Source organism: Ceratosolen solmsi, unplaced genomic scaffold (genome assembly GCF_000503995.2).
Source record: "Ceratosolen solmsi marchali unplaced genomic scaffold, CerSol_1.0 scaffold3, whole genome shotgun sequence".
Classification (NCBI taxonomy): domain Eukaryota; kingdom Metazoa; phylum Arthropoda; class Insecta; order Hymenoptera; family Agaonidae; genus Ceratosolen; species Ceratosolen solmsi.
The window spans coordinates 1,135,278-1,162,511 of record NW_011948428.1 but is presented as its reverse complement, the minus strand read 5'-3'; the positions used below and the strand labels follow the sequence as shown (position 1 = coordinate 1,162,511).

Genomic DNA, 27,234 nt, shown 5'->3' with positions numbered 1-27,234 from the left:
GGGGAGGGGATGGGGGAGGTATCTCGGGCCACTTTTATAAGCCGAGGCTGGCTGGGTGACTGGGTGGCTGGTAGCTACTGCCATGAACTAACGGCCTGCGACGTCCCTCGTCGTCTCTCGGCTCGGCTTTGTTACAATGAAAAATGAGATGGAAAGAGGAGAAAAATAATAATACGCGACGAAACGCTGCAGAGGCAATGTATGAGCGGCAGGAAACGGATAAACATGCGAATCAAAATATCTCGTGGTGGCGGAGAGGGGCGGAGGCATTAGTATTATTTAAATAATATTTGGAATAATTCGTCTGAAATCGTCTCGCTGATTCACTCGCTCAAATAGGTCGATGCCGGCCATAATGCGTAAAACGTAGCAGCATGAGAATTACTTTTCTTATCGATCCCTTTGCTAAAGATGGAGACGAAAATAAAATTATTGATGATAAAGTCATTTAATTTAAACATTTTCATTCCAATAAAAGTAGGGAGTGGATAGGACGAAGTCAATCCATTACACCGATAGGGAAGTTAACATTTTCTATGAAATATAATATAATGTGAGAATTTTAAATCAATGCGTGCATTTTCTTCTTTTACTTTTATTTTATTATTACTATTATTATTATTATTATTATTATTATTATTATTATCATTTTATCTTAATGTGGAATTTATTTTTTCAAAATGCCCTAAAATTGAAAATATTTCATTCCTGTTTAGAGGAGATTGAAAATCTTCTAAGATTGTAACTATCTGATTTTTCATTCGTTTCGAAATTAAGCGCCAGTTCCGCTTTCATGGCGCCATACTGGCACAGTAATGTTTTTAATGGTTTTTTTTTTGTAATCAAGTTTCACTTCTAAATTCTGTGCAGTAAAACTTGATTTTCCTAACTGAAAATTGCATTGAAATGATTCTTTTAAAAGAGAGGAAAAAATCTGTACTAGAAAAAAAATTTCTCAGTTAATATCTGTAGTAGATAAACAGTTTAGAATAAAATATCATAAATTTACATTAAAAATTTGAGGCTTTAAGAGGTACTCTCTCTCTCTCTCTGTGTATGTGTGTGTATGTGCGCGCGCGCGTGCGTGCGGGGCTGAAGCGACATAAATATTTCCAATGCGCGTATATAAAAATCAAAATTTTTAAATTAATTTCCATGTGTTCGGATGTGAAAAATGTATTTCCAAAGCACTGCTTCGAACAAAAGCTTGAATTTCTCTTCTTTGATATTTCCAGTATTTTTCTTTACTTTCCTGTAATTGAACTCTGTGCCAAAACTTAAAGTTTACTAGATCCTACTTTATGATTGTTTTTCGAAACTTCGACGAGGCTATACCCACGACACAGTATCAAAATGCAAACAGACCATTTTCAAAGAAAAACCAAACCTCAGTACTAAAATTAATCGATAAAAAGCCCAACGAATTGCGAAACTTTACATATTCAAAATTTAAAATCTTACAGAAACAATTGCTTCCAATCGTCCTCTATATATTATGTAATAGAAAGCTTCTTCCGTCCCAAGTTTCGTCAGTCGAATCTACGATTGCTGGCTGCTCCAGGCATTTAAAGTTACTTTTCAACCCCCTCGACCCCCGCCCCGCCGCCGCAATATTAATCCTAATCCCTTTAACAGACTCCGACCGCAGGATTCGGCGCGAGTTATCTCAGCACTCTGTTTTCTCTTATCTTTTCGACGCCAGCGGAAATGACCGAATGCGCGTTCGCGATTCGCTTCGCTTGAAGCTTCCGTACCGCTAGAGAGTAATAGGAAGAGGGCTGTGAAATTCCTTGCCAAGGCCTAAAATGGAAACGATTACATGGAGTCGAGCAATCGCAAATACTTTCGAAAATTCGCACGGATTCAGCATCCTTGAGTAAGCCTGATTTTTAAAAATAATCCGATGAAATATCAGAGTCAATGGGAAAACGCGCTGCCTTTGAAATATGAAAAGTATTGAATTTAAAAAACGATTGGAGCATAGAAAAATAAATGCTGGAATACGTTCACATTAATTTTGAATTTGGTAATTTACGATAATAATTAACTACAACATTATAATTATCATTTTATTGACAATTTGAATTTTATATTGAAGTATTTCAGGTTGGAATTATTCATTAATATTAATACATTTACATTCTATATTTTTAATAAACTTATGTATAAAATTATATCACATCTATAAATAAAAAAATTATTTTTTTACGCATTGATTCATTACATGCAAAGATTTCTAAAAATATGCATCAACATTGTAACTTAAATATTTATGAAAAATATTTGGGAATCAATTATAAAACACGATAAATTATAAATGCTATTCCAAGTTCAACTGTTACGCAGTTCTTAAGTAACATATATTAATATTAAAATATGATTTTAATTTCTTATTTTAATGTCAATAATTTAAAGTGTTTTAAAAAATTAATAAGTAATTAAATGAAAATTGTTTATTTGTCAATTGGCAATTATTATCGTATTGTCATTAAATCGTAACTACATTTATCTAGCCTTCTTTATCTAACCAAAGTAAACACATGAGATAAATATATGTGCATATATATATATTACCAAGTATCTAAGCAAAAATCAGTATATTGGAACATTACACAGCATTTTACCAGCAGCTATTTCACCATTTTTATCTTCCAATCTCTCTCTCTCTCTCTCTCTCTCTCTCTCTCTCTCTCTCTCTCTCTTCCTATGTACACTCACGACAGGCACGCGCGATCACACATACGCGCGCACAATACACGCGTACGCATATACACACGCGCATTCACACGCACGCATTACACACAGCCAAATAAATTGGTCTTTCTCTTTCTCTTACTCTCCTTTATTTTAATACCGGGCTTTGCACGCTCCACCAAATGGTAAAGCTAGGATCTACACTTCAGCTTTTCCGTAACCCCAGTTTCCTCGGAGACGGAGAATGGAAGCGTCGAGTACAGAGAACAAGAAAAATGGAAAAACGTGCGCGCACTCTGGCATACAGAGACAGACAGAGAGAAGAAAAAATGGCCAGCGGCGATTAAAAAGTTTCATTAACGCGGATGTTGGTCTCTTTGCCGTTGCTATATCCGAAACTTGAGGAACAGAGAGAGAGAGAGAGAGAGAGAGAGAGAGAGAGAGAGAGAGAGAGAAAGTAGGTCCATCCACCCGCTCGTGCTCCCGCGTGTATGCATATGCAGTATGCGCGTGCGGCTGTGTGGGTGGTGTGTGCATGAGAGCTCGATGACGCGGGAGGAAATGGAGTGCAGGATCCTTCTATATCCGTTCGACACGCTCAATTTCCTCGAGTTTGCCAACGAAATGCCGATGTGCCAGGACCGTTTTTCTCGTCTCAGCGTGTCGCTCGTTTTTTCACCATAGCGCGTCTATCCGATTCTTGGCGTCCCATTGTGAATGCATGCAGAAAGAGAGAGAGAGAGAGAGAGAGAGAGAGTTTAAGAGAGAAAATATCCACTGTAAGAAGCCTCTCCTCATCGATTTTCATATTGCATTTTTGTTAGCTTTTTATTATATCTACGCGCATTGTCAACGGAAGAACATTTTGCTTTTAACTGGAGGAAATCAATTATTTTTTTTTATGTTTTCTTTGACGCTTTATAATTAATATTTTCGCCGAGATTTAAACTATATTTTAATACCAAACGTTCTTAATATTAAATTTTGTTATTAAATATCAGCAAAGTATTCTAAATTCTACCTTTAATTTCGCATACAATTTTCAATGAAAGTGATACCCAGATAATTTGAAGGTGCAAATTCCTTATTTTTAAGAATGTAAGACTCATAATCTTACAATTACGAAATATATATATATATATATAAATATAAATAGGCATTTACGTCTTGGTGTTTGAAAATTTAAATTTTGCTTATTTCGATGTTTCCTGTAGCTTTGGTTGTGAAAACTTTGAACGATACATTGACTATTCCAATTGCTTTTCGAAATGTCTTTTTCAACGAGGATTTACTCACGCATCATTGTCAGGAATATTCCATTCGTGAGTTAGACGCTGCTGATATTATTCAATTATGCTTTCATCGCTCGTATCAATAAAAGCATCTAAATGTTTATTCGATTTAATCGCTCGCTCGGCAAAGAAAATTCCTTCGTACAAATTCGGGTAGCACACGAAAATTCGCTTCCATTCTTGTAGTCAATCGAAATGCTTACCCACTAATTCCTGAGCAATTCCCTACAAAGAAATTCATAAAGATATGCCACTTATTCCGCTCCACATGCCTAAAGAACCAATATAGCGAACGGCACACGCATGCCGACGTGGGGTATACGTGTAAGGGGGACAGAAGGTAGGGAGAGGAAGGAACGCGACTCGCCGTGGAAAGTAAAACGCGTGTACGCTCACGAGGAAGAAAAGAACTACGAAGGAGCTACAGGTAAAGCGAGTAAATGCCAAGCGCATAAGGGAGAAGGGGACAGGGGCTTCGCCACCCCGATGTTCACCAAGGGTCTTCTTCCTCACCCTCGGCTCGCAAGCCCCGTGTACACGTCTGACGATAAGCATTTACGAAATATAAAAAAAAAAAAAAAAAAAAAAAAAAAAAAAACGAAAGAAAAGTAATGGGCCGGTGACAAACGAGACGATCAGCAACGGACGTGAGAAAAAGAGACCGTGGAGGGTGAATGGATGAACGACTCTTTGTCTGATTTGAAAACGAAAACCTAGGCTTGGGTTAATCGAGCAATTAGAATATATCCGCAAGTGTATAAATAAAAAAAAAATATGAAACATTAACTGCACTGTAATGGCCGCGACAGTGATTCACAGTCGTCTTAATTACACGATAATAAAGTATAATGTTAATTGTTTATGTTCCTTTAGATTCTGGGATGAGGATAAATAACGCACGTGCGAGCTCAAACGTGTAATATTAACCGAATGTAATAATGAGTCAGCGGATACTAGAGAAGAATCGCCTTATGTAAAGAAATAGAACGATAGCTTGTGATAGCTGCAGGATTAATGAGATCTGCTGGATAAAAAAAAAAAAGTGCTTAACGATAACAAGTAAATAAATGTACCCTAATAAAGTATTGGCTGGAAGGTTCGGGTTCGGTCGATAAAACTGAGTGGCATTTCGGTTATTATAAGCGGATGCTCAATCCATAATTTTAATGCACAATATAAAGAATTCCGATAAGCAGACTTATTATAATTGTCGATAAAATAATGTAAATCGGAAGATTTTATTAAACAGTGAGGTATGTGAATATTTAAGATAATTTTTAATGATATTATATTTCGTCGTTTATGTCATCAACGATGTGACAAAATTCGTACTGTAATAGTCGATGCTAATGAATTTTATTTTATTTGCTTGAACGGCCTTTTGTATTGCAAATAATTCACCATAAAATTTGAAATAAATGTATTGCGCCGAATATATATATATAATATACGTACCCTTATTACCGTTCAATAAAAGTTTTCTCGTTTATTAGTTAATTTTACTACAGTTAATGAAATTGGCAGTTAATATATTTTGCTTATCATTAAAGAGCAAGTTTTCTTTATACTTCCACAAAGACGTGAAAAATGGCACAGTTTGATTCTATTTGACGATTAGAAAATAAATTTAATAAAAGCTGCGCTTTCTTAATGTTATTTTATGCCAAGTTCATTATTAAATTTGGTTTTCGTGTGAGAAACGTTAGCGTTATATTTACTCGACAAATAGCCGAGGATGAAAAAGAAAATTTTATCTTATTATAAGTAATCAAATTGCGCTAAAAAAAAAGTTAGTTTTGCAATTCTAAAGTAGAGATTTACTGCCCTAGGTAAGGAGGATATTTTAAAAGATTTCTTGCAAATTCAACAGCTTTTAAGAAACGGAGTACAGAGACTTGCGAGTCGTGCAAATAAAATGGGAAAGATTATTATTTTTTTTTGTTTTTTTTTTATTTTGTTTTTTTTTTTTTTGTTTTTTTAACCAAAACATACAATCGTTAAACGTATTGGGAATCACACATGTATATTGTATTTGTATCGTGAAATAGTCATTACGAGCGGGGGGAGGGAGAGAACAAAAAGAGATAGCATCGGAATTGGCAAATTATCTTCTAGTGTGCGAAAAATATAAAGGGAACACAAGCGGCCCTGTCGAACGCTAAATGCCGAAAAATGACGAGCAATAAAAACGAATCAGTCGAAGACGTGGGGACGCTTCTGCCGCGTCATTGTTACAATCATCAATCAGGCGACGGTTAAGCGCGAATTCATCTTACACAACAGACCCGGGGAACGGGCTAACGAAATCAATGGCATGACGCCACCAAAGACAGCGTCGCTTAATTCTACTCAACTAAATATAAAAGCCCATTAATGACGGCATTATCAGTCAATTATATTAAAGACTCGGATAAGCCGAACGCGCGCATCGGACGGACACCGGGAATTCAGGAATTGATAAGATTACGTATCTTGCAAAGCTCGGAGATATCTTGATAACAATAACAACAACGACAACAACAACAACAACAACAACAACAACAACAAAAAACTGTTTGAAGCGCAGACATAGAGAGGACATTATTTACAATTATTAATCATCCCTGTTCGCAAGCTCCCAACCAAAGGGGGCTTTGAAAACATAGGCTTCTCTTTTTGCAACATAACCTTTTTACAAAACTATTCCTCGCTCGCGACCTCGAATGCTCCTGGAGTTAGGAATTAGAAAAAAGAAAAAAAAAAGAACAATAACGAAGCATGACCCCGTTTAGCATTCTCGAAATATATAAACGCTTATCGAACAGGTGAGAATGCTTTCGTTATACACACACACACACACACGCATGCATGTTCTATATACATATATACGAGCCATTCCGCAAATAGTTTACGAAATTATAAAAGCGCTTCGATTATTCTCGCCCACTCGTGAAATTTCGGCACAGGTGCGAGGGCAGATAATACGGCGATGAAAATTCGTGTTCTTCTGGGGTCAGTGTAAGGGGTCGATTGGAACTTTTTTTTTTTTTTTTTTTATTTTTTTTATTTTATTGAATAATGTTAATTGATACGAATAATATGATGTAATCATGGAAATTTTTAAGTAAAACGGAAATAGTTTACGGAAATTATTTTTTAACAATTTTGGACGACGATGGCTTGCGAAACAAAATTATCTTTACAAATTTCTTATGACATTCATCATGTTCTGGTATTTAAATTAACGATAATAAAAAGTACGCATTTCTAATGTTTGAAGTTCAAATTTTACAATATGAACTACGTAAATTTAAGAAAGATTGTATATAATCACGTAATAATAGCTCTCATAGGAAGAAACGAGGATTGATAAACAAAAAAAGAAAAAAAAAAATTTACCAAGCTTAACGAAATATAATTTTATTACAAAGCTGTCCCAGAATTTTCCGATGAATCAATTGGAAAATGTTAGAGTCATAGTTCCGCCCAGTTTAAAAATAGTGGTTTTGAGAAAAACGCGTTAACGTTGGAGTTTTCGGCATTTCAAGCCATTGAAGTACCTACGCTAAAACTTTAATAAAATAAAATTTTTTCTATAGAAATTTTTTCTCTTTACTTATTTATTTATCTATTTACTTTTTTTTGTATATTTTTTTTTTAATCCCTAGGAAGAACAGAACAATGTAATAATAAAAAAGTGAAGTTTTTGAGATGAGGTTGCCACGGCTTTCAGGTTTACCTTTTAAGAAACTGAAAAAGCGCACATATTAATAAACAATAGTTTTGATATTAAATTTTCGATATTAAATCAAATTGCCCAGTTACTGTTTTTATGTATTCCTCCATTCGTGATTCAAGAGCTTTTTACACGCACACGCGCACACATTAAATGCACATTTGCCATGATCAATAGATCGTATCTTCTAATCAATCAAATTTAACATTTTTATCGCGCCAAGAAATTAATCGTCTGAATTTTCAGGAAAACCAATTAAAATCCGTCGGAAGGCTTGATTACATCTTGCATTCAGACATAATTTCGTATGGCTGGATTTTCCTCGATCCCAACACGAGTAATAAACACATAAATCTCATTATGATTTCATTAAAATTCTCGACGGGAAAAGGTGGAAAAGAGCCGGGACCGTAGTCATTGCAAATTATTTGCCGATCCCTTATGCCTTCCTTATTAATGAGACGGCCGAGTATCGTTAAAACGGAGCCACAAGTTGGTCTAGAATATGGCCGAATAAAAATCTGATTAGCGGAGCGATAACAACGAGAGAAAGGCGTGCAGGCGCACGGAGAATTTCATCGATAACCCCGTGGTAAATTAAGCCGAGGAGAAAATAACTCGTAAGCACCGTATTAAAATTTATCTGATATTAAGCCTCGGTGGTAACAAGCAATAAGCGCGCGCGCGCGACATGCATTTAACGATCGGTCGGTTCGAGCGCCAAAGTGGCCAAAAGTCGTAGCGCCCGATCGGCTAGAAAAGCACAAAATATAATATCGCCCCGGAGGGATTTAGGAGTGGAGTGGGAGTTCGAGGGGGGGGGGGGACGGAACGAGGGCCGATGCACGGAAATGCAAGAGAACCAGTGGTGCGGGAGATTCGGAAGCCGCGGCAGCTGCGAGCCACTCGTCGAATAAATGCACGGCCGATTAAACCGACGGGACGATCGTCGCGACCCGGGCAGAGGCGATTGAACGATCCTTCCTCCTCTCTTCCATCATCTTCCTCTTTTCTTTGCAGCGGCGCTAGTCGAAAGGTTTGCCGGCTACCTGCTTCCTTACTTCGTGCGCCGACTCGATCGCTCCTTTCGTGCGTACGAGCCCGTATAATGTGCATCGGAAGGATTTAAAAATATTACTCACGCTCAGCGAGCCGCTTGCCGCGCGCTTTTCTTCTCTCTTTCTCTCTCTCTCTCTCTACCTCTACCTCTCTCTCTCTCTCATTCTTTGCCTTGAACAAGAAAACTTGGGCGACATATTGTATTGTAAGAAAATATTTAGTGGCTCGTTGCTAAGGGCTTAACATTGCATTCCCTGTTCACCGTGTGCCGACAATTCCCTTCATTCGCCATCCATCCATCCATCCATCCATCAATACGCATTTCCAGCTGAATATCTACGTACGTCTTATTTTAAAAGAATATTTTATATTTAAATTCATTAATGCTATCCGGCTCAACGACTATACGCATCCATGCGCATACAGACACATGTATATGCCTATTTCTTTCTTCATTTTTATTTTTATAAATCATTAAGGCAAGGAAACTTGCCTGTGCGACAAGTGTCCTTGTTTCATTTTTGCGGAAAAGTGAGCGCAAACTTAAATGAAGCATGAAATAACCATAGCTCACTTTACAATATAGCAATTCATGAAAATGCATTTGCTCCCTAAGCACAAAAATTCATTATAATAACACTAACAACTAATAAGGTGTGCCAATTTTATGACAACGCGATGTATATATTTGTATGCTCCATAGTCCGATGATTAAAAAGTACACTTAGTATCAACGGATATTCTTTCTTGTAAAGTTCAGGCATTGGCAGCAGTATTAATTGAACGACAATTTCTTTTTTATTGTTATTGCCTATAACTCCATCAAATACATGCTAGACCCTTTATTTTTAATTTATCTCTTTACTTTCAATTTAACGGTTATGTCTATAGCAATCATTTATACGTAAGAGCTAATTAATAAAGAAAGCAAAACAACAACCAATGTTTAAAGCTAGTTTACGAATAGTGAAATAATGTTATACGCGTTATAACATAAATAATGTTATAATATTTTTGTGTCACAGTCGCTGCTAATATTCATTTTCGTTCCTTCCAGCGCAACTCACTGCCGACAACTCGACAAGAAAAGAGAAATGAAAAGGAGAAAGATACGTAGTCGTGAGAGAGTGATTGGTGGGGGTTGCGGCGGAGGAGGAGGAGGAGGAGGAGGGGGGGGCGCATCTCTTAATCTCCTTTTAATATTTCTTCATTTGGGTCCGGTCGAAGGCGCCTCTACCGCCCGGCGTGTAACGTTGCGAGCGAAAGCCACAGGACCCGATACGAGTGTATGCGTCGCCGTCCGTGAGAAACGTATGTGTCCAGATCCTCTCCCACCCCCCTTGCCCTCCTCCTCATATTCTGGCTCCAACAACCTCCCCGTCGTCGATCCCGATGTACCCCATGCCGCACCGCGAATCGAGCAACCCCCGCTGTGCGGAAACGTACAACCGGCACTGGGGAGAAGGTCGATTTCTTTCGAGGCCATTTTGCACGCAGTCACCGGTAAGAGAGAAAGGCCTTTCCCTCTCTCTCTCTCTCTCTCTCTCTCTCTCTTTCTCACTAGCTCACGAGCGCGCGCGCACACACACACACACACACACAAAACCCCGCCCGCCTTTATTGCCATGTTTTATTGTTTGTTTTGAGTGGTAGGGGAAGGAGGTGGAACGACCCGTGATTTGTGATTCGCGCGTGACGCATCGAAAAATTGGCCGACGTTGCTATTATTACCATTCGATAATCGTTAGGGCATTTTCGGAAACTTATGAGAATATTATTGGGCTCCCGTGAAAAATGTTTGCTTCTACATCCATTAACCTGTTTATATGTGGATGATAGATTAATTTTGCACGGAGTTTGTTGTTGTTGTTGTTGTTTTTTTTTTTTTACAAATTCAAATATTTCAATTTTATTTTTGTATGAAAAATATGCATTATCTTTTGTCAAATATTGTCATTTATTGAATTTGGTAAGAATAATCGAGCGCCTTACGTGTTAAAAATATCTTTTCAACGCCTATAGTTAATGTAGTATACATTAACGTAATATTTATATTGTGATTTTCTGGGTATGTGATAAAGTCACACGCATGTATATATATATATATATATATATATATATATATATATATATATCCAATATCATATAAAAGATAATTGAAAATCCGAAATTTGAATTAACGTGGGTTTGTGAATCACATATAACGTTTCCTGTTTATGAGATATTAATAATTAGATGAATGATTTTACATTATAAAACTATTTACCATAGAAATTAATTAGAGATAAAAATTTCTCACGAATAAATAACATTATTTCCGTTCAACAAACATAGAATTGTTCGTTTTAACCCATGACACGTTATTTTAATACCTCGCGTTCGTTGATGCTATAAATTAATATTTCATATGTTGTAAAACTATTGCAATATTAATTTAAATTTTACGATGACGTTATATTGTTTCGTGGATAAATATTATTAACAATATTAATAAGTTGTGTACAAATATATGTAATACGATATACATAGTGCAGAATTTTATTAAGGTAAATAAAACTTTTTAATAAGAAACTGAATATTTTAAAATATTTTATAAAGTAAAGCTTGATACAAAATGAGTAAATTATACACGATACTTTGTTTGTTCACTTGTGCACTCGTAGGTGCCAGCAAATTTAAAGCGGGAAAATGATTAAAAAGGAAAAAAAGAAGAAAAAAAGAAGTTAATATAAATAATGAAAAATTATAATCATAATCTAATGAAATTTTCGCTTATTTAAACAAACCGCGAAAACAGCAATCTAAACATCACTCTCATTTTAATTTACGCCAATCAGATTCACCAATTTCAGTAAACGTACAGGTTCCTGCCGTGTATCAAACTTCATTTTAATTTCCCCCTCGTATTTTCTCATTTCTTCTCGCTTTTATAATACGTTGCGATGCTAACATAAGTAACATGACGGCTTTTCATATAAAATTGATATTCTGACGGATTATTTACAAAAGAAAGCACTGCATTCTCTAAAGAACGGCAGTATAAACCGTAATGCTCGAGGAGTTTGAATATAAAATTGTAGCAAAGAAAAATATCTTACAATTAAGTTAAGAAATCAAAAACGAAATATAAATAGTAAGGTTTGCGGCCCCTCGATTCCAAAAACAAAAGATTTCACTCTTTTCAAACCGCATCCTTAAAACAGGCGTAGTGTATCTACGATAATCAATCAACGTGCTTCCAAGTTATCATATAATCAATGAAAATGCACTTGCGTTAGCACGTGACGTTAACATAGCAAATTATATGTGTAAATTTACGAAAAGCTATATTTAACTCAAACGTAAACTAAGCATTACAATTCAGACGAATTGTTTCACTTTTTAACAAGAGGAAACAATCGAACTTACATACTTTGCGGCTAAATTCTCACCTACGTATCCTTAGTACTGGGGTACTGTACTGGAGGGGGGGGGGAGAAGAACTCGACTCGTCGGTCCTTCACGCTCGTCCAATTACGATTTCGCACACTCGACACAACCGAGCGTCCGAGTATATCGATATGCGCGCCGGCCAGTCGCAATCAAATGTACGGCCGTTCGTGATAATCCTCAAAAAAGTGAAAAAAAAAAAAAACAAAACAAAAAAAAAGAGGGGAAAAAGCAGGCAACCCAGACATTCCGGATCCTGGGGCGAGAAAAAGAAGAGGCCGCGAACCCGAGGACCTGGCGCGGACGTCCGTGATTTGCGATGAATCCCCCGTTAATTCGAGTGGCGCCGAAACAGTATCGCTCCCCTTCCCTCCCTGCCACCCTTCCGGCCCAAAGCTCCAGCCCTCGACGCTCGACAACTCTCCGCATCCGCGGCGGCAAAAGGGCGGCGGCGTTTAGCCCCCGGCGACCAAGCGCGGCTGCGTCCCGACGCCGCGGATCCCAAAGGTGTCCAGCAAGTACTCTCGTGGTACTACCGAGTTCTGATTTTTAGTTGCTTTCGGGCATCTTTGAGTTGGTTGGTCTTTGAGGGTACAACACGTGCCGAATATATTTACCTGTCTTTATGCGCATCTTCTTCGCTCATTTAAAATAAGTAAAAAAATGTTTGGAACTTGAAAGGATCGATATTGTTTTATGCAGTCAATGCGCGCTCTCGCCTAAAGCTCCAGGGGCGATCATATTTTGCATGATTATTATTAGATACACGTCTGTTGGTTGCGGAATTTTCTTACAAGTTATTTAATAAAGCATCCCAATTAAATAGCTTAGATTTTTATCTTTCGCGAATGGGTTGAATTATCGTGTTTATTAGCCAATATTATAAGGTTTAGATTGATTATATGGCTTTGGAATGCTTATGAAATGTCACGTAGCTCTATGAAACTTTTGCGTTCTTTTTCGTTGTTGAGAAAAACATTCAAACAACCACAAATTCACAAAGCCGTATGAAACATTTTCGCTGGTGAAAATGGAAAAACGGGACGTTTCCTCAATACTCACTTGTAGCCAGTAAATTAGCAATGGAAAATGGAAGCTAAAAACGCCATAGACCGGAACGGGTGAGCTACCATATAGTCCTCGAAGTCAAAGAGACGAAAGCGCGTTGGAGCATGCAAAATAGAAAGTGCGTGCACGTGCTAAAGCGAGAGAGAGAGAGATAGAGAGAGAGAGAGAGAGAGAGAGCGGTGGAGTGGTTGAGCGGCTGAGGGGAGGAGGGAGGGCCGGGGGGGGGGCGGGCCAACCTTAAGAACCCTCGAAAATATGAAACATCGCGCGTATCGCACGAACATCAACGGCAGGCAGTTTTCATGGCCACCTACGCAATGCGATCGGTAAAATGCGCGCGTTATACCTCGCTCTTTCAACTATTACTCTCTCACTTCTCACATACAATATTCGCAGCAATAATCTCTTCGGGCTTACGCTGATGAAGCAAAAAGAAGGAAAATTTATAACGGCCATCATGGACCAAAATGGTCCATCTTTAGTCAGGTATAAATTTGACTTTGCGGGGCGCCCATTACATGCACAGTCCCTCAGCATTGTTAAATAAAATGCTGAAGAAGATTTAGTCTGAGCGTCCGCGCGTCGCCTTTCCCGTCTTGTTCTTCTTCTCTTCTTTTCTCATTGGCTCGATAAAAAAAAAAAACTTTTAATAATCTTTTTCGGGACCTTTATGGCAAGTTAAATATCGCAAAATTTTAATAAGTTAAGCGTATTATTGTACGCTAAGCAGATATAAATGCACGGGAAATAACATTTTGGAAGTTATTGCCGCGAAGATAAGCGAGAGAAGAATAAAAACTACCGATGCAGTTAACAGACCATTTCTTGAATCTGGTTTCAAATAAATTACACTATTAGCCGTGTATTGCGGCTTGATAGCATTAAAGAAGAATTTCTATACACGCCACATGCTACAGCATTTTGATAAAAATGAAGAGATTTTATGGCTCGAGGCTGTGCGCAGCAAAAATAAAATTTGCGAAAACTATTAGCCGCGCAGTTTGAGAGCATTAAAAAAGGAAGGTATAGAGTTTTATATTTTTGTCACGCCTGCAAATCGTACTATAAAAGAACTTACCTTTTCAAATAACAATATTATTCAGACTTTACTGAAGATCGTTAATTTTAGCTGAGAATATATAAAGCTACGTTATCTTCGCTATCGTTCTATAATAATAAGTAGTGCTTAGCCTTTAAACCAAGTATATTTAACGTGTGTAGAATAAAATTTCGTATTGTGCTAGTGAGGTTGAATACTATTTAATCGCTTCTCGACTCGACTCGCGATTTATGGATAATCGGTAAGTTGGTAAACACATGATACAATTTGTATTTTCACGAGTACAAAGTGCACTATTTTCTATTCAATACGGACAGTGAACGACAATGAGGAGAGGCGTGCAAATTATATTAAATGACTTTTGCACGCTGGGAAAACATTGGGAGAAGCTTGTAGTGCGATCGGCTAGGATTATAAAACGCAAATTCTAAGCTCTTGATTGAGGAAAATGGCCAAGACTTATTAATTAGATGATTATTGTTGCATTTTGATAGTGGAGGCAAAATTCTCACGAACGGGCTCCATTAACCATTTTATTCGTCGCGAATGTCTTTTGCGCATCCGTCAAGTGATAAACGAGCCCGTGCGCGGATTTGTGCGAGTGCACCGCCTACGCTTGGACGCCTTAGTTTTAAGCGACGCGCCGCTACGACGGCGATCGATGAAATATTGCGTACGTGATCGGCTATTTTAAAATGTAACGTCGTACGTCGCTTTTCCATTGTACACGTGAGTGTTATTCATGAGGCCAAGGGAGAAAGGAAGTGGGATTTTCATGTTTCTCGTGCCTGCCGCCCGAATGATTATGCCGACCGGTACTTCTCTCCTCTCCTTCCATTTCCTATGAGTTTCTTTTAATTACTCGGTGATCGAGCGCTCAAACGGCCGATCGCGTATCGCTAATAATAAATTGAATGACGGAAAAAAAAAACTACGTCCCATGATTTATGGCCGACCGTAACTTACGATGCACTCGAAGGCGCTGTGCAATATTTTTAAGCGTAATTAAATTGCGCATTATTGGAGCTTCGATAAAATCGTACGCATTTTCCCTTTATTGAGTTGTTGGCCAATAAAAATCGAAATAAGCAATCGCTACTAATTATATAATAAGTTTATAATTTAGCTATTTATAAGCATCGCATACCCATCATTGCCCGCGATATCCCTTGAGCAGTAAATTGCCGTTCACGTACCTGTACCTGAACAAAACAAAAAAGAAAAATTGATTATTTTGATATGCATGATACATTCTATAATATTACTTATTTTATTATTCTTTCTTTTTTTTTTTTTTTTTTTTTTTTTTTTTTTTTTGTTTTCCCCTCGTTTTATTGCAATGCCATTATACCGGTGTTTATGTTTACATAGTATTATTTTCACGATAATCATGGAATTACTTTCAATACTTGACCGACAATTACAAATGCAATAACAAGTAGCATATTTACTACTTAAGATGTCAAAGGATATACTAAAGTATATTAGAATATTTAATGTGCAGTGCACATGAAATTGACGAGAATTATGTTATTAAATTATAATAACTTTTTTCGTAAGAGGGAAGGAACATAATTTTACAATAATCCATTTTTAAAGCGCGGAAGCAGACATTTACAGTGTAAATTATCCAAAATGGTGCAGTTTGAAGGTGGTAAAAGACCTTCCACTGTATTATTTAATTTAGGACTGCGCATGTGAATAATAATCGTAGAATGTATAGGACGCATTTACAATTACAAATTCGCGGATTTAATATATTTCCGGATTGAGAAATTTTAATCTAACATGCGAACTTCGTAAAAACACGATACTTCTAATACTATACTAGTAGAGTTTACTAGCCATCTCAAATGTTTCATAACTTCAATGTACAATATCGTTAAATAAAAGAGACTAAGCTCCATTAGGATTTTTATGCACCTTTGACATTATTTTCTATGAAAATTAAATCTGAAGATTACATTTATATTAACAATGTACCTCTAATTATGACTCTTATATGTTCATTATATAAACGAAAAAATCTTCTTATATTAATAACATCTACTTTTTAAATAATGAATAACAAAACCATTTTCGTTTACATTCTCAAGAAAATATTCTCCTCAAGCTATAGGAGTACCTAATATAACCTACGTAATCGAATGTAATCGTTTTTTATTTATAAATGTTATTGGCTATGTGAGATTTGAAACTTGGAAAGCAACAAATATCAATATAAGCTCCAAATGAAACAAATTCTCACTCGCTAAATGTACCAGCGCTTTTCAGAATGCGCCAGGAAAGGCTTGAATATCAGTTATAAATTGAGTCCTGAATATCATATTAAATTATTCGAGTTATTCAGCTCGTTGCCACGTACTTAAGAACTTGCATAAAAAATTATCTACGTATCGTCTTACAATTAAATCAATCTCTTCGCGCAATATACGAAGACTATTACACTCGTTACAGTGACAGCATTGCGATAGTTCCCTTCCATGTAAGGGTTGAATTTCAGGAAAAAGCATTGCGAGAGGGGGGAGAGAGAGAGAGAGAGAGAGAGAGAGTGCCCTTGCGAAAGAAAAAAAAAATGCGTGCCTTGGCATAAGAGGATTTCGTGCTTTCCGCACGTGTATGCGCGTACGGGTTTGCGAATTACTATTCGTGCAATATGACTTCCCTCTTGCATGTACCACGTGATTCCATGCACACCCTTTTAACAATGCATTAGTCGTGTACGTGCAGTCTTACAATATTGTGTGAAAGTACGTGTCGATTTTGCGTGTGGAAAAAGTGATTGCGAAGGGCGGTTATCGATGGCAGAGCTACTGTTAATTATCTTGTCGTGTCGGTAGTAGTTCATCATAGTATGGACGATGTCGGTGAGAAAGTAGGCTACACACACAATCATCGTGTAAGAAAAAGAAAATTTGTCTAAACTGAATTGTGAGAGGAAACGTAAACAATGCACTTGTATAGCTTTAAATGTATTCAGAAACACGTTGAAAAGCCGTAGATAAAGATTTGGGTCATTTCTTTTGAAAATTACGGTACGATCATGTATTTTATAATGTACCTGAGATAATTTTTCAATTGAGAATTTTGTTTTTATACCCTTTAATAGATATATAGATTATGCAGTATATTGATATCATAAACATTTTTTTATATCCAATAACAGTATTATTTTTTTTTATTTTTTTTTTTTGTTTAATCCATATTGATAAAGTATCACTTTTTTAAGGGTTCAAGGTTTAAAATTTATGAGCTGTTTATGGAACAGACAACAGAAATTATTTTTTACAGGCAATAACCGATTCATTATACAATAACAACATATTATTTGCAAATTGTTAAAAACAAAAGACACCATATCAAAGTTCTATTATAAAGATGAAGTGAAAAAGTTTTAAGAATTGAAATTCATATAATTATATTGCAATAGTGAGATCCGTAGAGTGCAATGTGAGAAAAATAGTTTTACATATGCTTAGTAATGAAAATATTTTTCTATCGATATTATAATGGCATTATTATAAATATTAAATTAGCATTTCAACTTATAACTAATATCATTTTTAAACATCCTCATTTACGAGCTCACAAAATAGAACTTATAACGCAATATCTAACGCCATTTGATATAAATTCACGGCAATGTAATTGAATGTATTATTAATGAAAAAAGGAGAGAAAAAACATCAAAATACTTCAAATTAAATATGTATAATTATTAGAAAGACTTTCTGCGGCCATTTGTATTCGAGTATGGATTATTAGTATATGATGAGATTTACATGTGAATAAAGTAATAACGGCAGTTCGAATCGCTGATTTTCAAGAATGATTAATTTATATTCATCTCAATAAATCATGCGTGCTGATATTTAACAGTTATTCGTGTCAATATAAGATAAATTAACTTTACTCTTATGTAAGAGCCGTGTGCAGTATAAAAACAACGTGTTGTAGTTATTTATGTTGCAAGTAACCAACAAATCAAAATACAACTATGACAAATGGTTGACTGAATATTTCAAGACTTGCTGATTAAGGAATGATTTATGCAGCACTAAATATTAATGGTTAAACTATTTTTAAACGGGAATCTTCAATTTATGACGTCGCGCATTAGTCTGCAATAGTACAAGTACGATACATACATTATTATAAGCTTATGCTAACTGATGTCTTTTAAAAACAGATTTTTCATTATTATTGATTTATCAACATTGTGGTTAAAGAAAAGCGATTAACTCTGTATTATCGCCGCCACTCCCTCCCCCCTCCCCCTCCCTAGTGATCGATGGATAAATTTAAACAATTTTATATAAGTTAAAAAAAATAGGAAAGCTTACAAAAAGTACCACTATTTATTAATTCAAAATTCAAAATTCTAAATTCTAAATAGTATGTTTAATAAAAGATAAATAAATTGGGAATAATATTTCTAAAAGCAATTTATATTTTCTCCAAAGTATTGGTACATGATTCAGCTCATTGCAAAATCTCACAGTAACTCGTCGCGCAGGAAATATGTCACCATTTCACGTTCTCATTATGCTTCAAAAACAAACGCCCTCTCTCCCTCGCCGTACCCTTGCACACTCACTTTTGTAATGCGCTGTGTGAAAAAAAAAATGTCGCCATACGCGACCCCTTAAAATCATTACATGATTCAGTTCAATAGAATCTCGAGTGTATTTTATTGTTTTTACTAATGAACTCGCGACCGATTAGTCGGGAGTTCAAGCGAGCATATGTGGATATTAACAAAACAAAAAAGAAAAAAAAACAAAATATTTACTGCCATATGTGCTAGTTGTAGTTTATCGAGATACTTCATTGATATCGTAATGTTCTAAGTAAATAAATAAATTAAATTTATAGCTTTTCTTTTCATATTCATCGTAAAGCTACTTTTAGTTAGGAAATAAAATCCATTCTCTAATAAGCAAATTAGTTCCTGATACTTTTAGTTAAGAAAAAGCAAAAAAAAATTTTGACCTTTGTCTCCGCATCGAGCGACGTTTTTCCTCGATTACGTTATAATGAATGTCGATAAGGATTTTCGAAACTCGTGCCCACTCAAATATAAATGAAAATCACAGTAGTTTAAATTACAAACTACTTTTATTCTTAAAGTCCGACGAGTTCTTAAAAAAGTAATGAAGAGAAAAGAGAACGAGTCGCGCGCATACGGAATGAGAGAGAGAGAGAGAGAGAGAGAGAGAGAGAGTAAATATCGAGGGTCGATAGGAATACAAAAATAAAAGAGTGCTCGGGCTTGTATAAGTCGAGGCAAATGAGCTCGATATCATAATACAAATATCATCGTCTCTTTATCTTATCTGTCGATAACCTCGGTGCGTTAGTTTCAATTACGTGTCAATTTCTATCGCTGCTATTTTAAATGCGTCACTGAGGTTACACATCAATAATTAACTGCAATCGACCGAGTGGTACTTCAATTAACGACCTCTTCGCTTTTCCCGTCGCTTCCCTCTTTCTCACTTTTTCTCCTATTCCGTGTCCTGTACGCCACCCCGGTCTCACCCAACGGCCACTCGGCTCGCCGACGCCCATCCCCCACACTCGTGCTCTTTATTTTTTACGCATTGACGTATGTGATTAGTGAAAAATGTCATCCAACGCTTTTCTTTCGCAGTTCTGTGTGATTTTGTACTGTTAGTATTGCTCGCAAAGCGTGCGCGGGTAAATAAAGCTGAATAAGTTTCAGTATTTCAAGTTCCCGTTGTACAAAGTTATAAAGAATTTCTTTAAATGGACTTCCCCTATCGAGAATAAAGGAGGAAATTATTTTTATGTAAATCACGTTATTTTTACGACGGCTGAGAGCATTAATGCATAATCTCGCGGGGGACTTATCAGTGGATAGTCAATCGATTTAAACATTACTTCGATAATTAAATAATTTAATAACGAAAGAGCGTATTGATTATATGGCCAACATTCATAACGTCGACGACCAGCTAAAATACTAGCAAAAAGTACAGAAAGCACTCTCGAGAGGCCAACAAATAGATCTTCTACGTCGTTTTGGCTCGAGCCGGCGAGCGATAATGCGAAATTTAAATTTCAATAGACAGAAAAATTTCCTCTTCCTCCTCCTCGCTCCCAAGACCACGGTCCCTCCCCACTCCTCGTCCTCCCATTCCGTACCCGATGTTTTTTTATATTCACGACGGCTGGCTCGCGCGAGAGAAGCGTGTAATTATCGGGGCCGACAACACTATGTGATTTGATAAAGGTGTGTCGTGCGGATAACTTGGCCTTCTTGCGCGATTATATATACGGGAGGGCGCAGCCGCGGGAGCGAGGAGAAGCCGCAATTTTAGCGGCCTCGCTGCAAAACTGTATATTTATTCGCAGCGGTGGATTGCAGGAGGGAAATAGGGAAGGGGCTCTCGGAGGGAAAATCGATGCCACGCTCTCGGGACGAGTGACGTGATTCCGTTGGGCTCGTCGTGCCTACGCGGCCAAACACCGAGTAATTGCTTCTGTTTTAATTGCGTGCATTTGGATTTTTTGTTTTTAACGGCGAGGCGTGACGATGTGCTTTTTACCTCCTCGAATTCCGCATGCTTAATGCACGGGAGGGTAAGTAGGGCAAATAATCCAATTACCGGAATCGAGGTACCTGAAAAATCTCGTCATTCGCTCCGTTAAGGGGAAATTCCTTTTACGCGCCGAACGACCTACAGAAATTTCAAAACAAATAGTATCAAAGGCTGCGCTCCATTAGGCAAGTCAAGACATTTCTTCCGAATGAAAATCTCATTATTGAAGCGCAATCGTAGGTGAACGCATGCGTGGGCTATCGTCCTGCGAATTACCATTAAGTGAAAGAGTAACGAAAGGTTGATGACGGGACAGAAGAGAAGATAGAAATTTTCCGTAGGCAACATTGACCGTCTAAAACGGTAATAGAAAAAAAAAATGTCCCGTTATCGCCAAAAAAATATTAATGAATAGCCCGCTAGCCAAGAAAAAAAAAATTTACTCCCCGTATTATCGGCGCCCATTACGAAGTATCAAATCTACTCTATTGTAGATCAAATCGTGCTATCGTCTGCGCACGCACGCACGCACGCACGTGTTTGCGCAATTCTGCGAAATTGCAAACAAGCAGAGCTCGAACTTTAATGCTAAATCCGGCGAAGCATTGGAAAAAGATCGCGCAGACTCATTGTTCCGCGACGCCTTTACGAGCAACACATCTTCGATCTTCGTCTCTTTGCATTATCGCTGACTTTCCCGTCTCGACACCTCACGAATGACGAATCGTAAAGAGAGAGAGAGAGAGAGAGAGAGAGAGAGAGAGAGAGAGAGAATGGGTTTGCCGAGCTGGAGGTAATAGGCTAATGATGAGCGGGAAATGAGTTTGGAAAGAAATATTGACGATTCGACATGTTGATTTGTGGCACTTTTGTGAAATCTATTCTTACATTGCTGTCTATTGGGATTCGCATTGAAAATTTTATGATTCTTTGTGAATTTTGAAGATTTATTTTATCAAGATTGTGGGAATTATTGTGGGGCTCATACTGTTCATAAATATGGAAGTTTATGGTTGTGAGACAACGCAATTTATAATATTTCATTTCATAAATAGCCGATTCCTTTCATTATAACTTTTGCTTGGGAATCACTATATTTTCTGAACAGGAAGAAGAATATAAATTGAAACATTTATCGCTAAGAAAAATTTTTATCCTTGGCCATTATTTTTAATTTAGAGATTTCAATAATAAAAATTTTGCTTTTAACCGTAAGTCGAATAACTTTTGCAATCTTATTGTGATTGTATAATTGTCATAAATATTTCTCGAAATATTATAAATGCCAATAGTGTAGACATAAGGTAGTATCCTTATTTTCAAAATAAATTAATTATTAAAATTCTACGGAGATTTATGGAACATCTTGTAAAATACATCAACATAATTTAGATATTTTGCAGCAATTTTTTTTTTTTTTTGGTTTTTTTTTTTTTTTTTTTTTTTTGGAATGCATTATGAAGAATAGATACTGAAAAAAAAGCAATAAAAAACGTTGCCAATAATAATCTATATGCATTTACTAGTTTAAAAATCGTATTAATACAATTTTTTAAATATACCGATCGAATCGTAAAGTAAGTCAAGCGCGGCACCAACGCTCTCCACTCTAAATGATACATTACATCTCCTATCAATTACATCTCCTGTAACTATAAAATAATACAAATAATGTAATAAATTCGTGACTATTAATTATCATCGATAATATTATCGGTATAGAGCTTTTGAATGCTTGAAACAATAAAAAATGATGAGAATGCCATTAATAGTCTCGACAGGGGCAAATGATGCAAGTATTCCGAGACTATCACAGGGAAAAACGAGGCATTTACAATGAAATATTTTAGGCAATCGCTTTTCCGCCTCGACATATGATTAGCCCATCCCTCCTCGAATTTCCCAAATGAAAATGTAAAAATCGGTCATCCCAAATGCTAATGACCAATCAGCCACTCCTCCGTTTAGACCCTCCCCCGTCCGTTCTGCGCCGTCTACCCACGCCCCCGCACCGCTCGTCCGCATAAAGTATCCGAAATGAAAAAGAAAGAGAAAGGAGCGAGAAATGGGTATGCAAACGCGCATTAGGTAAATTAAGGCTGATCGTACTGAGCCTATATATACATCCGCCCTCTTCTTACGCCATGTAATTACCGGGGGCGTAAGAACGGTTGTTTGGGGAGGGGGGGGGGGGAGTTAGCGAAGTGAAGTAGGGAGATCGAGAGGTCAGGGGGCCCTCGAAAATTTGTAAAGCTAATTTCGCTGAAAGTCTAAATCATCGCGACTTGGTCGTACGCGGCTTCGCGGGGTTGGAAAGCCGGCTGGGGTTGCGAAGGGGGGTTGATGCGTAATTCAAAAATAGCGTGTCGAAAATCACTTAGGTCCCGGCGGCGCTTGTTACGTCGACGAGCGGCACCGGGATCGCCTCTTTTCTCGACGCCTCGACGCCGCTGCGCACGTGGCTCTTTTCGCCTCTCGTCCAACATTCGGCCCCACTCAATCACTGTCCCCGGGTCGAAGGAGCCGATCTTCGATGCAATCGACGCGCGCCGACGGAATCGTAGTCGTAAAGAATCTCCGTGGCCGGGGCGTGCAGATTCCCGGCGAGAGATGCGTTAAGTGTAAATGAGCGATGACCCTTATCGATTACGATATCGGTACGAAATTAGCTGCTTTACGACCGTCCGCATGACGTAAACTTCCTTGATTAAGCGCGAGCGATAATACTGTCCCTCTCCCCTATATTGCGATTGCGACATTGTTCAACGATGCGCCGTGATGTGTGAAAAAACAAAATATCCCTTTATTAAGCAGCGCATGGCTTTTCCGTTTATGGGCGAGCGCTTATTTAAACATGAGACGTATCGAAGTCTGTAAATAGAATTTTTGTATTATAAGACTAGGCGCTTTCATTGGATATTAGCGATCTAGAAGAATAATAGCCAGGAGAAGAGATCCTCTCGAGACAAATAGAATTCCACGTTGTTCCAGGCTGCGAGTGGGACATCCTTTTCAAGCAGAGTATACCTCCTCTCTCGAATAGCTGTCGTTTTGTAGAGAAAAAGATGCTTTCGAGTAGGGAGCTTGATTTTTCTCAAGGCATCAAAAACATATCCTTGATTAAGGAGTATTATATGTCTGAGAAAAGTAATTATCAGAGCCATGGAGAATTTTGTCGTTTTGCAAGTTTATAAATTTTAGAGCTCCTTAATTCGAAAATACCGATTTCATGCATTTATTGCGAGCGTAAGTAGAGCGAATATAAAATTGACGTATAATGCCGGCAATTTCATGGATTCGGTCTTGGGAGCGCAGATGTACCATAATCGGTTAATTATATTTCTAACAAACGATTCGAATGATGTTGGCGATAAAATGTTGAGAGAAAAAAATGAAAGGTAAAGCGTCAATGTGGAATGCGGTTGTACGTCGTCCGTCACGTAATTCTCAACAATTGCAAAAAGAAAAAGTTCCGTGCCCCAATCATTAGCACACGAAGACCCAATGTATTTTTACTTAACACAAAAGTTCTTATCAAATTTTTTTTTTTTTTTTAAATTAATATCCAAGAATACATCGTAAAGAACAGTAAGTCCGTACTTTAGTATCTCAGATAATAAAAGAGTCAAATTAAAATTCCTTCACTAGTTCAATTTGCATCGTACGAATAGCAGGAAATACTGTCTTAAGCGCTCAAATTGCTTTTAAAACATCCAATAACGAGTAATATAAAATTTTAATTATCTCAGTTTAATGGAAAAGTAGATTTCACATACGACATTTTTATTATCATTTTATGTGATTCTTAATGATATGTAATTCCTTGGAGGATGAAGTAATGAGGCACTCTAATTTAATAAATGAATAAAATTTTACAATACCGATAATAAGGGCGAAGAGAGAGAGAGAGAGAGAGAGAGAGAGAGAGAGAGAGAGAGCGAAGGGTCAGATTATGATTAGCGAGTTCATGGAATTTATGGCCCTAGCGCGTGATAAGCAAAATATTCGTGTCAGCGATTGATATTAAAATATTCAATAACTCGCGTGCAAATGGTTGCTTAATACACACATTTTGTTCGCGCGTTGACCCGCAGGTGTCGCTTCATCGATTCGCATTTCCACAAGCGGCAAACACAAGGCACTGCCGCTACTCCATCCCAAGGAGGACAGGAGAAGGAAGGATGTCTGCGTGGTATCCTTGTCAACGGGGGTAGGAAGGAGACTAACGAGAGTGCCTACTTTGTGTATTCCCTTTTATCACGGAAGCCATTTCCTTCCTCTCCTTGTCTGTCTTTGCTTTCTTCGGAGTTGGCAATTTTAGCCGAGAAGAAAGTACCGCGAAGGCTCGACGATTCGCCTGGCTCAACGACGAACTTATATTTATTAATAATGCTAATTGAATGCTCGCATGCTTCCTCTTCTTTATCGTCTAATTTCAATAGTCGTACCATCGTAATTTCTTTTTTATTTCATTTATATATATATATATATATATATAGCTTATTTTACGCCTACTGCCGCTCCGTCGACGCCGCCGCCGTCGCCGTCACCATCACCACCACCACCACTACCCGTCAGCCACCCGTCAGCCACCCTAATCACCCTGTACACATCAATGTGTATATTGTATTTCATCTCTATAGATCCCGCCGAGACAGCAGCAGATTACAAGTATAGCTTATTATGGGCATTATTTTCTTGCCATTTTCCCTCTGATTTTTGACCTGATAATCTCGTCCCACGATTTCTCCGAGCTCGTGTTCCTATTGCGAGAATAACGTGCGGAAAATCGTCGTTACCGCCCGATCGATTCGATCGTCTATTACAAGTAGCCCGCTCGACCATGCCCGAAGTAAAAATCCACAGCGACAGACGTGTAGGCCCGTCGTCGATTTATCAAATCTCCCGCACCGACGGAGAGAATTACATATCGCCAATGCTCGAAATCGCTCGTGTATCAATATTAAATGCGGCCTGCCGAAGTGGAAAAAAGAAACGGTCCTCGATACATTCGATCATAAATCCCCCGCCTCTCTGGCTCGTGCGCGAGTGAAAGCGCATCATCATTTACGTTATATAGCCTTTTGGTGCGGAGGCGACGGTACTGTGGCCAATTACGAGAAACGAATTGCTTCCCGGGGTAATCAATTTCTTAATTAGCGCAAGTCGCGCGGGAACGTCACGTGTCCACGTAGATGGCGCGCGAATACCATCGCTCTGCTCACGCAACAATAGCATATCCTGTAAATTCCAATGGGAGCGCACGCGCTACGATATTGCGGAGGCGTCCATCCACGGGCGCTACGATAAACGGATCTTTGCAATTTTTGGACGATCACAATTCCGGTGCGATGTAACGAATCGATGGATAATTTTGTCAGATGCTCCTTCTCTCGCAGCATTGTCATTGTCAGGATATCTGTTTACGCGTCTTAGGACAGTGTATCTTGAAACTAATGGCACATATATATTATACGAGGCATAAGATGGCATCTCCGTGAGCTCGTTCGCTCGCTTAAACGAACGTAATACATCAATATGGATATACGTTATTTTTATCGCTTTGCAGTACACATTTATCGTCACTAAATGTTTATTCGTGCAAGACGAGAATAGGGGAAGGGGCCGGGGAGAAATGTCATTTACGGGGATTACGCAGCACTACGTGTGTGGTATAGCGTGTGCATACCCGCACCTGTGCGCTCGCGTGTACGTCCACGGACATTATTCGGGGATTCGTATTGGCTCGTGCGGTTAACGGAAGAGAGAATAAAGTGCGGCGAAGGAGGCAATGGGAAGGAGTAAAACTAGCCACGGCAGTACATTCGTAAGACCGAGAAAACTTTTTCCCTCGCACTTTTTTCTCTCCCTTTGCATCCGGGCAGCAGATATACGTCTCGCAACGACTTCCCACATATACGTACTTTATGAATCGCACGGCCCGACATAAGCTGTCGCACTTCATCCTTCTCTCTCTCTGTCTCTCTCTCTCTCTCTCTCTCTGTCTCTCTCTCTCTCTCTATCTCCGAATGAGCCTCCTCTTTCTTTATTGTACTCTTGCCTCTCCCAATATCTCGGCGTATCGTCTGATCTGTTGCTTATATATGACTCCGATTCCTTCTTTATCGCTTTTACGACGAACGATGGGAACACACGCCGGCGGAGGTCAGTAGTAAGCGGAAACTTGCCCCTTCTGTTCGTTGCGCTTGTCCGTTGTATAGGATAGAGGCGGCAGCCCGTTACGGGAGGAAACTTACAGCTTGGCAAACGAAAGAACCGTATTAACGAATCGTCCTCGGCGATCGCTAATTTCTAGAAATAGCGCATTAACCGTAGACGCATTTACTAATT

General features: G+C 38.0%; 1 protein-coding gene across 1 annotated transcript in view; it reads right to left on the bottom strand.

The window, feature by feature from the left end:
* The window catches only part of LOC105363683 (uncharacterized), a 199,366-nt gene that overhangs the window by 41,178 nt on the left and 130,954 nt on the right, over positions 1-27,234 (bottom strand). The window contains exon 2 of the mRNA XM_011501434.1: positions 15,514-15,519. Coding sequence (XP_011499736.1) covers positions 15,514-15,519 — 6 coding nt within the window. The remainder of the gene's footprint in view (positions 1-15,513; positions 15,520-27,234) is intronic.